Source organism: Phyllostomus hastatus, unplaced genomic scaffold (assembly GCF_019186645.2).
Source record: "Phyllostomus hastatus isolate PE091 unplaced genomic scaffold, TTU_PhHast_1.1 phas_contig_34, whole genome shotgun sequence".
Taxonomy (NCBI): Eukaryota; Metazoa; Chordata; class Mammalia; order Chiroptera; family Phyllostomidae; genus Phyllostomus; species Phyllostomus hastatus.
This window is the reverse complement of record NW_025333857.1, coordinates 47,214,074-47,229,202: the sequence shown is the minus strand read 5'-3', so window position 1 is coordinate 47,229,202 and position 15,129 is coordinate 47,214,074. Positions and strand designations below refer to the sequence as shown.

The 15,129-nt window shown below is 38.7% G+C and overlaps 1 protein-coding gene and 1 pseudogene across 6 annotated transcripts in view; both read left to right on the top strand.

Moving 5' to 3' along the window:
* The window catches only part of RNF38 (ring finger protein 38), a 120,474-nt gene that overhangs the window by 95,774 nt on the left and 9,571 nt on the right, over positions 1-15,129 (top strand). For all 6 annotated transcript variants that reach the window (XM_045840303.1, XM_045840302.1, XM_045840304.1 and 3 more), the window contains 5 exons: positions 6,415-6,582; positions 7,606-7,776; positions 10,171-10,332; positions 10,625-10,731; positions 12,591-12,675. In XM_045840303.1, coding sequence (XP_045696259.1) covers positions 6,415-6,582; positions 7,606-7,776; positions 10,171-10,332; positions 10,625-10,731; positions 12,591-12,675 — 693 coding nt within the window. The remainder of the gene's footprint in view (positions 1-6,414; positions 6,583-7,605; positions 7,777-10,170; positions 10,333-10,624; positions 10,732-12,590; positions 12,676-15,129) is intronic.
* On the top strand, positions 168-2,985 carry LOC123819827 (annotated as a pseudogene).

Genomic DNA, 15,129 nt, shown 5'->3' with positions numbered 1-15,129 from the left:
GTTGAAAACATGCTAAGTAAAAGAAGCCACTCCTGAAAGGCTACAGATTGTAGAATCCATTTATATGAAATGTCTAGAATAGGCAAATTCATAGAAGTAGGGAAGTAGGAATAAACAGTGATCTCTAATCATTAGCAGAAAAGTAGAATAAGTAATTTCTTCATACCATGGAATGTAATATTCAAGGAATTAGAATTATGCCAGAAATGTAAGCAATATCTGCAAGAGATGGAACAAGAGAAGCAAAATTGAGGACAGTATTCTGTCTCATTTTGTAAAGCAAAACAGGCTTTTTGGCCAACCCAGTACACTATGTCAGACTATATGAACACAGAGGAAAATATGGAGAAATATATACTGAACTTGGGTGTGTGTGTCCTAAAGTGAAGGGAATGGGAAGGTGGTTAAGGGTGGAATCAAAGGAAGAAAAGGTAAAGACTACATTTCAGAAGAGTTGAGATCCCACTTAAAACAAGTTACGTGTTGGGTGTATACACATATATTGGGAAATGAAAAAGTGTGTATGTAAATATCAGAGCAACCCAAGATGGAACCTGAACAGACTGATAGCCGTAGCAGAAATTAAGGTGTAATAAAACACCTGTCTTTAGAAATTACATCTAAATTGTCTAATCTCTAAAGAACCAGTAATTCCAATTTAAAGCATTTCAAATCATAGTAAAAGAAAGCTTCCAAGTATATTTTATGAGGCTTACATAATCTTAATAATGAAATCTTACAGACACTACAACAAAACTCAACTAGTTTCCATTTTGAATACAGATGCATATGTTCTAAATAATTGAAGTTGGTGATGTAGTAAAAGAATCTATTAAGAGTTACTGAAAGAATTATTATTAGAGTTTATCCTGGAAATGCAGGATGTTTAACATTAGGAAATCCTAAAAAATGTATTTATTGATTTGAGAGAGAGAGAGAGAGAAACATCAATTTGTTGTTTCACTTACGCATTCATTGGGTGTTTCTTGGTATATTGAGGCGACACTCGAACCAACTGAGCAACCCAGCCAGGGCAGCCATCGTTCCTAAGGAAAGGTCTTCAGTGAAATGGAAATAGAGAAAAACAATCTATTGATAATATAACAAAAGCCACAAACTTAGAAGAAAACTATGGGGAATAAATTTAGTAATGATATAAAGAAAATTAATTTCTTGAAGGATAGTACCATAGTATTGAACATCTGGTGGCATAATGTTCCAGTGCAAAAAACCTTAGTATAGAATTGTGTTCTTCGTAAAATAGCATAACCCTTAACGTAATTAAATTAATATAGATCAGGATATCAGTGGGTTTTGAAACTGAATAGAATTTTTGAGTTTATTTACAAAGGATAAATGTTTGAAGATGGCCCAAAAATAAAATGAAAAGAATGTACAGTGACAGGAAGAATTTGTCTTACTAGATATTAACTTTCCTAGTAAGATACTGTACAGTAATTGAAACAGCACAGATTTGGCATGAAATAGATGTTAGGTGTATATGGGATGCTTTTGGATGGAAAAGTGATGGTATTTCAGTTTAGAGGGAAAAGGATAGTTTAATAAGTGGAACAAATGTAATTGTAAGGAAAAACTAGAGCCTGACTTCACTCTATAAACAAAATGATTTTATTTGGGAGTATAAATTAAATATAAAAAATAAAAGTATTAGAAAGTTTAGGAGCATACATGTACAGGGTGGGGCAAAAACAAGCTTATAATTTATATGGAAAATAATATAATTAATAAATAGTAACAAGAATAAACTCATATACTCACAGCTGCAAGCCTGCTTTTGTCCCAGCCTGTATAACTTCATAATCTACAAAAGCTACATTTTGACTACATACAATAAATGTAAAATCATAAAAGAAAAAATTCCATTGTAATGTTTATCAAAAGATAAAACATAGACTAGGAAAATACTTTTTACACATGACAAGCAATGGGTGCTTATTTCTAGTTAAAACTATAAATGAATGTATAGATAATATAATAGAAAATGGGCAGTGAGGAAAGGTTATACATCAGGGGTCCCCAGTGACCCTGGCCACGGATGAGCCTGTGAGTGTGTTAGGAACCCACCTGTTAGGAACCTGGCCAGGAGCAAAGCTCACCTGAGCACCACCTCCTGTCTCCTCCCCTGATCCACCAACTCCACCCACCCCCCACCTTCCATGAAACTGGTCCTGGTGCCAAAAAGGTTGATACAGATTACTTAAAGAGAAAGAAATTGAATCAGTTAATAAATATTGTAAGATGTTTAACCTCTCATCAGAGAAACACAAATTTAAAGCAAGCATGTTGACACTGCTTTTTTCATTGTTCAGGTTACACATACTTGTAACTCAGGTATATCTACCATGAGTGGAGATGCTGTGAGATGCTGCTGTTACTGTTAGGATTGTGATTTATTCCATCCAGCCTTTTGCAAATATTTAAAATACATTTATTCTTTTACCCAGTGATACCTCTGAAATAAATTAAGCTATTAATACATAAGAATATATATTTAACAATACTTTCATAGGTTTTTTTTTGTTTTTTTTGTTTTGTTTTTGTTATTTTTGTTTTGTTTTTTGTTTTTGGCAAAAGAGCAAAAACAACTTGAACATTTATCCATTGGTATACAAGTGATAGGGCTGTGTTGGGTGCATTTACTTGAAATATCTGGCCAGTATCAAAAAGAATGATTGCCTTGCTGGTGGCAGAGTGGCGGATTACCCTGTGCCCGGCAAAGTGGAGCTTGAGGCCATGAACAGATAGACCAGCCCAGTGAACCCAGCTGTCTTCCCCTCATCTGACCGAGTTACACTGTTGACCATTGGCATGTTCTTCACCGCCTGGTTCTTCGTGTATGAGGTCACCCTTCACCAGGTACACTCGGGACATCTGTACATAGAGCTCCTCATCTTGTTGGTGGCCTTGCTCTTCGTGGGCTTCGGTGTCCTCTTCCTGCTGCTCTGCATCAGCATCTGTGTATGAGCTCCCAAGGGTTCTAATCAGCAGCTTCACTGAATCCTTGCTTTTGTTAAATGATTTTTTTTTTTTTTTTTTAACTATTGCTGGAAGTGTTCCGCCTGCTATTCACAATAAAGGCAGATGTGTGGCAGAGGGGGAGAAAAAAAGAATGATTGCCTTTAACTCACTTGAAGAGATATCTATAATATTAATTGAAAAATAAGTTGAAGGGCAATGTGATCTCATTTCTATTAAGAAAACAAAAACAAATATGATAGCAGTTTGTGGGTAATCATGCTTGTTGTATACTCATGGAGATGTGGAAAGATGTTATTAACGTTGTTTGTCTCAGGATAGGTAGGATGAGAATAAGACTTTAAAAAGAAATTATTTAACTTTTATCTTCTGTTTTTATTTTTTTAAGTTATATTTTATTGATTATGCTATTACACTGTCCTAGTTTTCCCCCCCTGTACTCCGCTCCACCCAGCATCCCCTACTCCCTCAGGCAGTCCCCACACCATTGTTAATGTCCATGGGTTATGTATATAAGTTCTTTGGCTACTCCATTTCCTATACTGTACTTTACATCCCCATGGCTATTCTGTAACTACCAATTTGTACTTCTTAATCCCCTCACCTCTTCCCCATTCCCCAGCATGCCCCTCCCATTTGGCAACCATCAAAACACTCTCTGTATCCATGATTTTGTCTCTGTTCTTGATTGTGTAGTTTTTCAGATTTAATTGATAATAGATTTATTGCCATTTTATTGTTCATAGTATTGATCATCTTTTTCTTACATAAGTCCCTTTAACATTTCATACAATTATGGTTTGGTTGTGAATCTTGTTTGTTTGTTTGTTTGTTTCTTTGTTTGTCTGGAAAGCTCTTTATCTGCCTTTGGATTCTAAATGATAGCTTTGCTGGGTAGAGCAGTCTTGGCTGTAGGTCCTTGCTTTTCACAACTTTGAATATGTCTTGCCAATCCCTTCTAGCCTGCAAAGTTCCTTTTGAGAAATCAGCTGACAGTCTTTTTTTTTTCTTTTTTCTTTTTTTTTTTTTTTTAGGTAATTATATGCTTTTCTCTTGCTGCTTTTAAGATTCTCTGTTTCTCTCTAACTTTCGGCTTTTTGATTATGATGTGTTCTAGAGTGGGCCTCTTTGCATTCATCTTGTTTGGAACCCTCTGTGCTTCCTGGACTTGCATGTCTATTTCCTTCACCAAATGAGGGAAGTTTTCTTTCATTATTTTTTCAAATAGATTTCCAATTTCTTGCTCTTTCTCTTCTTCTTCTGGCACTCCTATGATGTGAATGTTGGAACCCTTGAAGTTGTCCCAGAGGCTCCTTACACTGTCCTCATTTTTTTGGATTTTTTTTTTTCTTTTTCTTCTGATGGTGGTTTTTTGCTTCCTTATGTTCCAAATCATTGATTTCATCCTCAGCTTCATCCACTCTACTGCTGTTTCCCTGAAAATTGTTCTTTATTTCGATTAATATATCCTTTGTTTTTGACCGGATCTTTTTTATGCTGTTGAGGTCCTCACTAAGATCTTTGAGCATTCTTATAACAAGTGTTTTGAGCTCTGCATCTGATAGATTATTTCCATTTTGTTTAGTTCTTTTTCTGGAGTTTTGATCTTCCCCCCCCATTTGGGCCATGTTTCTCTGTCTCCTCATTTTGGCAGCCTCTCTGTGTTTGTTTCTATGTATTAGGTAGAGCTGCTTTGACTCCATGTGTTGGTAGTGTGCCCTAATGTAGTAGGTGTCCTGTAGGGTCCAGTGGCCCAGCCTCACCTATCACCCAAGCTGGGTACTCAACGTGTGTATCCTTCATGTGGTCTGAGTACACCCTCCTCTTGTAGTTGAACCTTGATTGCTGTCGGTAGATCAACGGGAGGGATTTATCCAGGCCAGTTAGCTACAAGGACTGGCTGTGACCACTGACCACTGAACTCTGCCCCCCCATGGAGGATCAGCTGTGCAGGCACAGGGTGGTGGTACTCCACCATGGTCTGTAGCTGTCCACTGGATGTTCTAACCCTGGGGTTTCCCAGGTGGTGCAGGCCAAGATCACCCCCAACCTGTGTTCTGCGCAGGGCCACCCAGAATGAGCTATAGAGCAATCTAAGATGGCAGCTACTTGTGCTGGACTTAGAGGTCCCCAGGAGAAGCCAAGCTGTAAATCTAGGCTGCCTGCTGCTAGTGTGGGGCCTGAAGTCACTTAGCAAGAGGAATGGGGGCTGTGGGCTCACTGAGGCTTGCTTGCCTTTGGTTGAGAAGATTTAGAAAGTTGTGAAGTGTGAGCCAAAACCAGCCATTCATATGGAAAAACCACTGTTAACAATTTGGGTGGGTGCATAAGTTGGGTGGGACAGAGGCTCAGGATCCTCCAGGGCAGGGGAAACAGTGTTAGCCATGTTGATCGAGTCTCAGATATGGTACCCGCCTGCCAGCTCTGTGGCAGGAGGGTTCAGAAAAGGGCCTCCGCTTGCTTTTCTGTCTGGAGGAAAGTTGCCCCCAGCTCTCACCTTGATGCCAGACACTTCAGTTCCTCCCTGTATACCATAGGTGCCTTTTAAACTCCTGCTCCAGTTCTGGAGCTCAGAGGGAGTGAGTCTGAATAAGTCCATGTGTGGGTTCTTTAAGGGGAACTGCTTGGGACTCCAGCAGTTTTTCCCACCGTCTTTTACAGCCAGAAATTATGGGGACTTAACCTTCCAGGCACTGGAACCCTGGGCCAGAGGGCCTAGTGTGAGGCTGGGACTCTTTGCTCCTGAGCTCTCTCTCCCAAATTTTCATCTGCCACATGTGGATGTGGGACCAGTCTTTTCCACATCTCTTCCCCTCCTACCTGCCTGGATGGCTGTGGTTTCTTTAATTCCGTAGTTTTCAGTCTTCCATTCATCTCGATTTCTGACGGTGCTGAGTGATGGTTGTTCTGTAGTTGTCATTTTGATGTGGTTGTGTGAGGAGGTGAGCTGTGTTTACCTAGGCTTCCATCTTGACTTGAAGTCTGTCCTGTGGTTTTCTGTTTAACTTTTTAAAATACTACTCTTTATTGTTTCAGTAATTGCAATTAAACAAGTTTTTGTCCTTTAGGATGTGGCCAGGTACTAAAAGATGTGAGCTGTCATTTTTCCAGTTTTTCTCTTTAGAAGAATTTTCATCAGGCTAGAAAAGTTAATATAGCAATTCATTATTTTCTAGGACTTTTCAGGAAATCTTTTTGGGGGAAGTTCAGTCCCACTTCTGTGGGTGTCATATTCTCCTCTTGAGACAGACAGGTTCTCTACACAGTTACAGTGTTTAGCTGAAACTGTTGGTGAATTACATTGTGAAAATCTGTGTACCTGAGGAAAATCAATAAATGATCAAATTTTAATTTTTAATTGTTGATATTTTATCCAAATGGCTAAAATTCTAACATTGTGTTTTTCTTTCCTAATAGCTCCATCAGGGCACTGTCCCTGTCTCTTACACAGTAACAACAGTGGCACCACATGGGATTCCACTCTGCACAGGCCAGCACATCCCTGCGTGCAGCACACAGCAGGTGCCCGGATGCTCTGTGGTTTTCAGTGGGCAGCACCTGCCCGTCTGTAGTGTGCCTCCTCCAGTAAGTCTGTGCACGCTCTCTTTAGATCAGCTAAGTGCCTTATAAAAATTTAAGAGATTGCCTTCTGTAACTTTTCTTTTCCAGCTAAAGAAGGCTATTACGTTGCAACGGCTCTCTCAATAGCTTTCTCATAGTAACAGTTTAAGGAAATTAGCTTTATACTTTGATATATTTTTACATTAATTAAACTATACATATTTGAATATCCTGAAGGTTAAAGCATGTTCCCTCATATATCAGCACCGTTTATAATTAATCTTAATTTAGGTTGGCCTTAGAGTATTCAACATAGGATATTGGACTAGTTAGTAATAAAGTCTAGTTAGTGAAATGATGTTGCCAAAATCTAAGAGATTAAAATGACTTGTCTAAGGTCAGTAATGTTTTCAAAGTAAAGCACTTCACTAATATAGCCTATTAATAATATTATATTGTTATATATTACATAAATTAATATAGAGTCTGTTAATATAAAACTAATACCTTTGTTTGAATGTGAAATTAAAACAAACACTCACATGCAGACATCAGCCCAGCTTCTCGGGTTAATTTGTCCAAGCTTGGTTTCTCGGTGACAGGTCTGGAACCGGCGTGCTAGGTCTGCATACTTCAAATGTTGAGAACTGGCTTCCTATAAATATAAAAATCTAGAAGTAAAACATTTCTACAAGATTGAAAAAGAGAGCTTCTTGGAAAGCAGTGTATCCGCTACATCTTAAACCAAGCAGAGAGAGATTCCTCTACTTTCCTCCCCATTTCGTAGGTGTTAATAAGGCTAAAGTAGAAGTTAAGTGTTTTGACTGATTTGTAAGAGCTATATAAAATACAGAATAATTACTAGTCACCAGTATTTTACTGATAGATGTAAATATACACTAGTATTTTGTTGTTAATATAGGTTATTAAAACACTGGTTTGATTTGGGGAAAATATGGCAATGATATTTCTATCTCACTGTATAGTTTTTTTAAATTAATTGTATATTCTGGCACTTTTAACAGAAAATAACAATTTCTCTTACAGATGCTACAAGCATGTTCAGTTCAGCACTTACCAGTACCATATGCTGCGTTCCCACCCCTTATTTCCAGTGATCCATTTCTTTTACATCCTTCTCACCTTTCTCCCCATCATCCTCCTCATTTGCCACCACCAGGCCAGTTTGTCCCTTTTCAAACACAGCAGTCACGATCGGTAGGTGTTTTTAACTCTTATGTCTTTAATTTTCACAGAATGTTTAGATCTAAAAGGCAGATTAATTTAGTAGATTAAGTTGTTACCATTTGAAAATTGTAACTTAGGCACTCTTCTGGTTCTTAAAAGAAGAAATCCATAAACATACAAATTAATATATATAAATATATCCAGAATTATTTTGGTTTCTGAAACTTTTCTAGTTATTTTATGTCACTTATCTGATTTAAATTTGTTCTTCATATCTGTAATCCCTTGGGAAGTAAGTGTGAAGAAAAGGTTAGCTTTTCTATTTTTCCATTTATGTATTTCTAAAATGGAAAATGAAAATAATACAAAATATATAATGAAAATATTGTTTATGCTTGTTAGAATAATATTTATACTTACTTAGGTAAGTAAAGTGATCCTCTGAGCCTCAGTTGTTTGTTTTTCTTTAAGGCCTGTCTCTCCCCCGCCCCCACCCACCCACCCCCCACTTTGTTCTTAGGAAAGGTAGATGAGATAGTCTATTAACGTAGTTAATTCTGTCCTGGGACTGGAGTACAGCTGAGAGGCATGTTATTTAGGGGCTAGAGAAGGTGAGTATTGGATAAGTGGAAGGATGGGCACAGAAAGAAGACATGGTTGGTGGTTGGTTTCTTGTTTTTGTTTTTGTTTTTTTAGACAGGCCAAGTCGAACATCTGAACCATCAGGCCTTAAAAGAGAATAGGAGAAAAAACATACGGAAATGGTTAGAGTGGGAAATTTCAGCCCCATGATGAAAGGAACTTGACAGCCTATTCTAGCAGAGGCAAACCATCCTTTACCTTTACTAAGGGTTTATGCACCATGCTGGGTCACAGGCAGGGGTGAACCTACCTGGCTGCTTTCCTGAAACTATAGAAGCCAGTTTTGACAGAAGTTTAGTTAATCCAAAAAGCTAAGACTACTTATACAAGAAAATCTTTTATTAGAATTGGGTCAAAATTTATGTCAGGATGTTCCTTAGTTTCCAGTATCTTGGATTCAGAGTTAAAACAATTTGACCATCATTTGGAATTATTTAAAAGGTCTAGTCACATAGCCAGATCAGAACTTGGGCTCATTTGCGATGCACAGGGTCAGTCAACACTTGTGATTTCTCTCGAGTATACGTAAGCTTCCAAATTAAAAGTGTTAGTAATTACTTATATTTGAATAATGTGTTACTGCTCTCTGACTGTGGGAGGGAGTCAGGTTAACATTTAAGAATATGTTGACAACAATCAACACAAAAATGTGTATACAAATGTTCATAGGAGCATCATTCCTAAGAGCCAAAATGTAGAAATGCACATGCTTGTCAACTGATGAATGGAGGAAGAAAGCAGGGTGTATCTCTACAGTGGGGTTTTATTCAACCATAAAAAGGAATAAAGTATCGATAAACTATAGGATGTATGAACCTTGAAAACATGCTAAATGAAAGAAGCCAGCTACAAGAGCCACAGTATTATGTGACTCTGTATGTACGGAATGTCCAGAATAGGCAAATGTGTAGAAACAGAAGGTAGATCAGTGGTTGTCCTGGTCTTCGGGAGGACTGAGGGGAAATGAGTACTGGACATGACTGCTGATTAGTATGGGGCATGGGGTTTTGGGTGGGAAGAGTGGAGAGAAATGTTCTGGAATTAGATTGTAGTGAATAAACAAAAATGAGTTGGACCCCTTAGGGTGAATTTTATAGCATGTGAATTATATCTCAGCTGCTTTTTAAAAATTCCATGTGGTATGGGCTTTACATAGCACTATGTGCTACTTCGTACATTGTCTCAGTGTTTAAAGCACACTTTTGAAATAGGCTATGAAAATGTCAGTTTTATAGATGATAATGTTGAGGTTCAGATTAAATAACTTACATAAAAGTTACATGGGTGGCTACTGACCACACCAAGAGTCTGTCCAATGCCACAGCCCATAAGCTTTCTACTACAGTGTAATGCCTAGTGTGTCTTACCCATTAAGCCCTGGTTCTTAGTTCTAAGGAAGTGTACACCATGTTCCATTTGACGTAAGGGTTAAGTGTCTGAAAATCCTGCGAGGAGGTAATTTGTGTCATGTAATAGGTTTACTACCTGACTTTTTTTGCCTTGCCTTCTCATTTTAAGAAATGGTTTGCATAGTAAGAGAAATGGATCCTTTAACGGATAGTGGAAATGTTTAATGACATATTTCAGAGACCTTCTTATTGAATTTCAATTAAAGGCAAGAAGTTTTTACTATGTATGTCCACATGTATGAATTCAGGTTAATGTGAACATCAAGAAAGTCATGACCTTAAAAATACTTGAGGGAGGGTATATTTCTGTTATTCTAGCACAGTCTGTCTAAACACTGGAAGTACATTAGTTTGCTTTTTCCCCCCTCCTCAGCCTCTGCAAAGGATAGAAAATGAAGTGGAACTCTTAGGAGAACATCTTCCAGTAGGAGGTTTTACTTACCCTCCATCAGCCCATCCACCAACATTACCTCCGTCAGCTCCTCTGCAGTTCTTAACACATGATCCTTTGCATCAAGAGGTGTCCTTTGGAGTAGTAAGTTTTCATTCATTGTTATTAATTTACTGCTTTGATAACTTTTTTGAGTTTTATTTCAGTGAACTCTGCATATTTGGAATCTTACATGTATTGTTGAAATCATTGGGTTAGAAAATTGTATTTAAAAATATTACCTATGTTTTAAACTAGTCATTGCATCTATGGGAATATTTAAGAAATATTAAATACGACTTGAATAGTAAAGAACTTCCCAGGTTTTTAAGAGACAAGTTAAATATTTATAAAGGTAGAATGTTCTTAAGTTATTTTACTTTTTATTTCCCTACAGCCTTATCCTCCATTTATGCCTCGGAGGCTCACAGGGCGTAGTCGATACCGATCCCAGCAGCCAATACCACCTCCCCCTTACCATCCCAGCTTACTACCATATGTGTTGTAAGTTCTTCTTACTTTAACAAGTTCTGAATTTTGACACCCTCGAGATGCTCTTTTCTTTATGAGTACCTTTTATGTGGTATATAATTTAGAGTGTGTTGGTCATTTGTTTTTATTTAATGATAAGGGGTTGGAGTGTGGGACCATTTAAGGGTAAATGAAAGAGAAGGGCCACGGACAAGGGAGAAGTGGGGGAAGAAGAAATTCATGAGCTAGAAAATAGGTTTACCAAATCTAAAGGTAGAAAAGTTTAAAATTTTTGCTACCTTTACAACTGCCATCATTTGCTACCTTCTCCTGTTATCCAGCTTTTGATGCTGCTGCTTCTCTCAAAGGAATAAAGATAAATTATTTCTATGCCTCAAATTTTAATCCTCTGTTAGGATTAAGTTTATAACAAAAGCAGGGAGGGGTTAAACATGATAGTTCTTTATTTCTCTCTCATGTAATGAAGTCAAGAAGTAGGCAATGCAGGTATAGTTTGTTCAGGCCGTAACTCTGAGGAATGGTTCTACCATCCTATGCCTTCCTCGACATCAGCAGTCCCCAACCTTTTTGGCACCAGGAACTGGTTTCATGGAAGACAATTTTTCCATGGGTGGGGTGGGGTGGGGCGGGGCGGGACAGGGCAGGGCAGACAGGAGGCAGCACTCAGTCGGTAATGCCAGTGAAGCTTTACTCCCTAGCCCTCTGCTCACCTGCTGTCCGGGCGGGTGGGGGCTGGGGACCCCTGCTCTCCATGACCTAAAATGGCTCCTCAGGTTCTAGCTATCATGTCTGCATTCTGGCCGATAAAAATTAAGTGGCTCTCCCTGCCTACCTGCTCCTCACAGGGATACTTTTCTAAGTGTTGTATTATTCCTGCCGAATCCCATTGACCCGAATTAAGTCTCAAGTCTCTAACTGCTAGGAAAGCTAGGAAATGTTGCCTTTATAAGGTCATGTGCCTAGTGCTGGCTAGGTAGCTAAGCTGGTTAGAACGTCGTCCCCATACACCAAAGTCATGGGTTCTGCCTCATACAAGAAGCAACTGATGAATGTAAGTAAGTGGAATAATAAATTGTTTCTCTCTCTTCTCTCCTCTCCCTTTCCTCCCGCTCTAAAAATCAGTAATTAAGAAAAAATTTAAAAAACACACACACATCTGTTTTGATCATTTTGGCTCTATTGTAAACTTTATAATCAGATAGAATAAGTTTCCCATCTTAGTTCCTAAAATGATTTTAAGGTCTTTTGTGTGAGCCATATAAATTTTAAAGTCAGCTTCTACTTTAAAGATTGTATTTATTTTTAACGAGAGGGAAAAGGAGGGAGAGAAACATCAATCAGTTGCCTCTTGCACACCCCATCTGGGATAAAACCCGCAACCCAGGCATGAGCCCCAACTAGGAATCAAACCAGTAGTAACCTTTCCCTGTGCAGGATGACACCCAGCCAACCTAACCACTCTGGTTAGGGTTCACTTTCTACTTTTAAATAAAGATTTGCTGAGGTTTGGGTAGGGATTGCTTGAAATTTATAGATCGAGTTTGGAAGAAAATTGATGTCTTAATATTAGCTATTCTCATCGACTTACACAGTGTATTTCTTTATTATTTTTAAGTTTATCCTAGCAGTATTTTTACCATTTTTATTATGTGGGTCTTGTACATGTTTTGTTTAATTCATTCCTAATATTTTATGTGATTTTATGCTGTTGTGAATATTTTTTGTGTCAGTTTTTGTTTGTTGTTAGTGAAGGCAGTTTTTTTACCCTGGTGCACCCTAACTGTTCTTTGTCCCTGTAGCACTGACCTTTCCCCCGTTCACTGAAGGGCTGTAATAATGTGTCAGTGCTGGTGTTGGTTATGTTCCTGCAGATCAATGCTTCCAGTGCCACCTGCAGTAGGCCCAACTTTCAGCTTTGAATTGGACGTGGAAGATGGAGAAGTAGAAAATTACGAGGTTAGTAGGTGAACTTTGAATTAATTTGGGGGGTATTGTGTGCGTACATAGAATTGTTCTCAATTCATTCATCTAATTAAACATTATTTGGTGAATCCTTTGTACATTTCAAAATACAACTGTTTTAAACAGTGTTTGGCATTCTTAAGGATATTTTGTCATGTACCACACTGCTCTGATAACAAGACCGACTTGGTGCGCTATCGGAATTATATACAACTGCTGTGAAAGAATGTAAATGAAAAAACTGAATTACGAATAGATGTTCTCAAAGATTTTGTGGAAGCCAGTTTTGTGTTTGAGCCGGTTCTGGAAGGTTGGGGAAACTTTCTCATGGGTAAGGTTGAGATAGGAAAGTGCTGGATATTCCTGAGGAACCACATGCAGGCTGTGGGTAAAGGGAAAGGGACAAATTGAGATTTGACTAGAAAGCTCAGCTGGTGGTTCGGGAGTGTCATGCTAGGCAACGGACATAATTCTGAACTGTGAGAGGAAGGAGCCACTAATTTTTTTGGTGCTAATGGCATCAGATCTCTACCTTTGTAAGAGTCAAAATCCTGCTAATAGCATAATGGAAATAGATGGGAGAGGTTAAGAAGTTGGTGGTGGGGAGACCTGTATAGATCAGGCAGTAAATTACAAAATCATGCAAGTTTGAACTATGGGAACTGCAAGTAGAAAGAGTACACTCAAAGACATTTTTAACATTTGAATCAGTAGGATTTGATTACGGAATAAATGGTTTATGGTGGTGTCAAGGGTGTGTGTGGGAGGGCTGCAAAAGAAGATGCTCTGCAGAAAACTGCCGTAGCCCAGGAATAAGGCAGAAGGCGACAGTAGGTCAAGTAGTTGACATAATCTAGCTTAGATGATGCTGGTGTTGGATTATTTGAAGTTGGGAGTAGGGGGTGAAGTCTCGGTGTTGGAAGGCAACTTCCGGTTGTGTTGAATGTGAGTGACTGTATGAGTTGGTTTTCGTGCTGTCAGCTATCTTTCTCATCCCAGCCTCATGGGGTCTCTCTATACAGTGTGAACACAGATGCTCCTTGGCTTATGGTGGGGTTACGTCAAGATAAGTCCAGCGTTAGGTTGAGAACGTCGTCAGTCGACATGCATTTCAGCTGCTGAATATCATAGCTTAGCCTAGCCAGTTTCTACTGGACACGTGTTGCTTTCACATCACTGTACAGTGGAAAAGTCATAAGCCAAACCATCGTTAGTCAGGACATCTATGCTGGAACACTTTTTTTTAGGTGAATCAAACCCCTCGGGGGCAGGGGACACACACACACACACACTCTCTCTCTCTCTCTCTCTCTCTCTCTTATTCTTTTAAAGCGCCTTTGGTTTGTTTTAATGCATGTGGAAGAGATCAGGCCAACTGCTAAATTCTTCTCTAGCTTTCAGAATGCCATTGTGCCACCTTTTTTGTACAAATAGGATCACACTGCAGGGTCCTTTGGCTTCCATTTTCAGGTTTCTGGAGAGAAAGGGGCTGTGATAATTTCCCAATGTTGTTTGTGGAGAGAAAGGGGCTGTGATAATTTCCCAATGTTGTTTGTAAAACACGGTTTATGTTACTTTTTTTTTATGATTTATTTATCCATTTTTAGAGAGGGAAGGGAGGGAGAAGGGGAGAGAGAGAGAGAAACACCAATGTGCGGTTGCTGGGGGCCATGGCTTGCAACGCAGGCATTCCCAACCCTGACTGGGAATCGAACCTGGGATGCCTTGGTTCACAGCCCGCGCTCAATCTACTGAGCTACGCCAGCCAGGGCTGTTTATGTTACTGTTGTACACAGCAACAAGAAAAGGAGTTGGTTATCTGTCCTTTAGGTATTCTGTACCAAAATTAAGTCTTAGATTATGTTGCTGAAAGGACACCTCTTCATTAAACAGATTATATACATACCAGTGGGGAAAAAACAGTGATACTATCCCAGTGCCAGTGTAAGAAGGAAATTTTGTATTTGGCATTGGAATCCCTTTCTAAACTGTATTTTGGGTTGAATAGTTTGATCTTTGGCAAAGTCATACTTTAATCCAATCAAGAACTCTTACTTGCTTTTCTGGTTTTATCATTGTGCGCACATCTGAAACACGCCCTAGTCCAGAGTACTCACTGTTTTTTGAGTCTGCCCTGTACATGCTTGCCTGAGTACGTGTGCTCCCCTTGCTCCTTTTGCTCCTTCTGCCTAATTACTTTCCCCCTTCTTGCACATTTTCAAACAAAGCCATCAAACTACCTCTGTGAAAGGCATTTCTAGTTCATTATCACATCTCAGTGAGTCTCTCCCTCCTTTTTGTTCTTATAAAACCACACATAATAATCATGTTGTTTTGTCTACTGGATCATATAATTTGTTGAGAGTTTGATTATCATAACATTTTCCATTCAATAAGGGCTTAATGAACATATTTTATTGAATATAATTGCCATACTTGTGTTAGTTG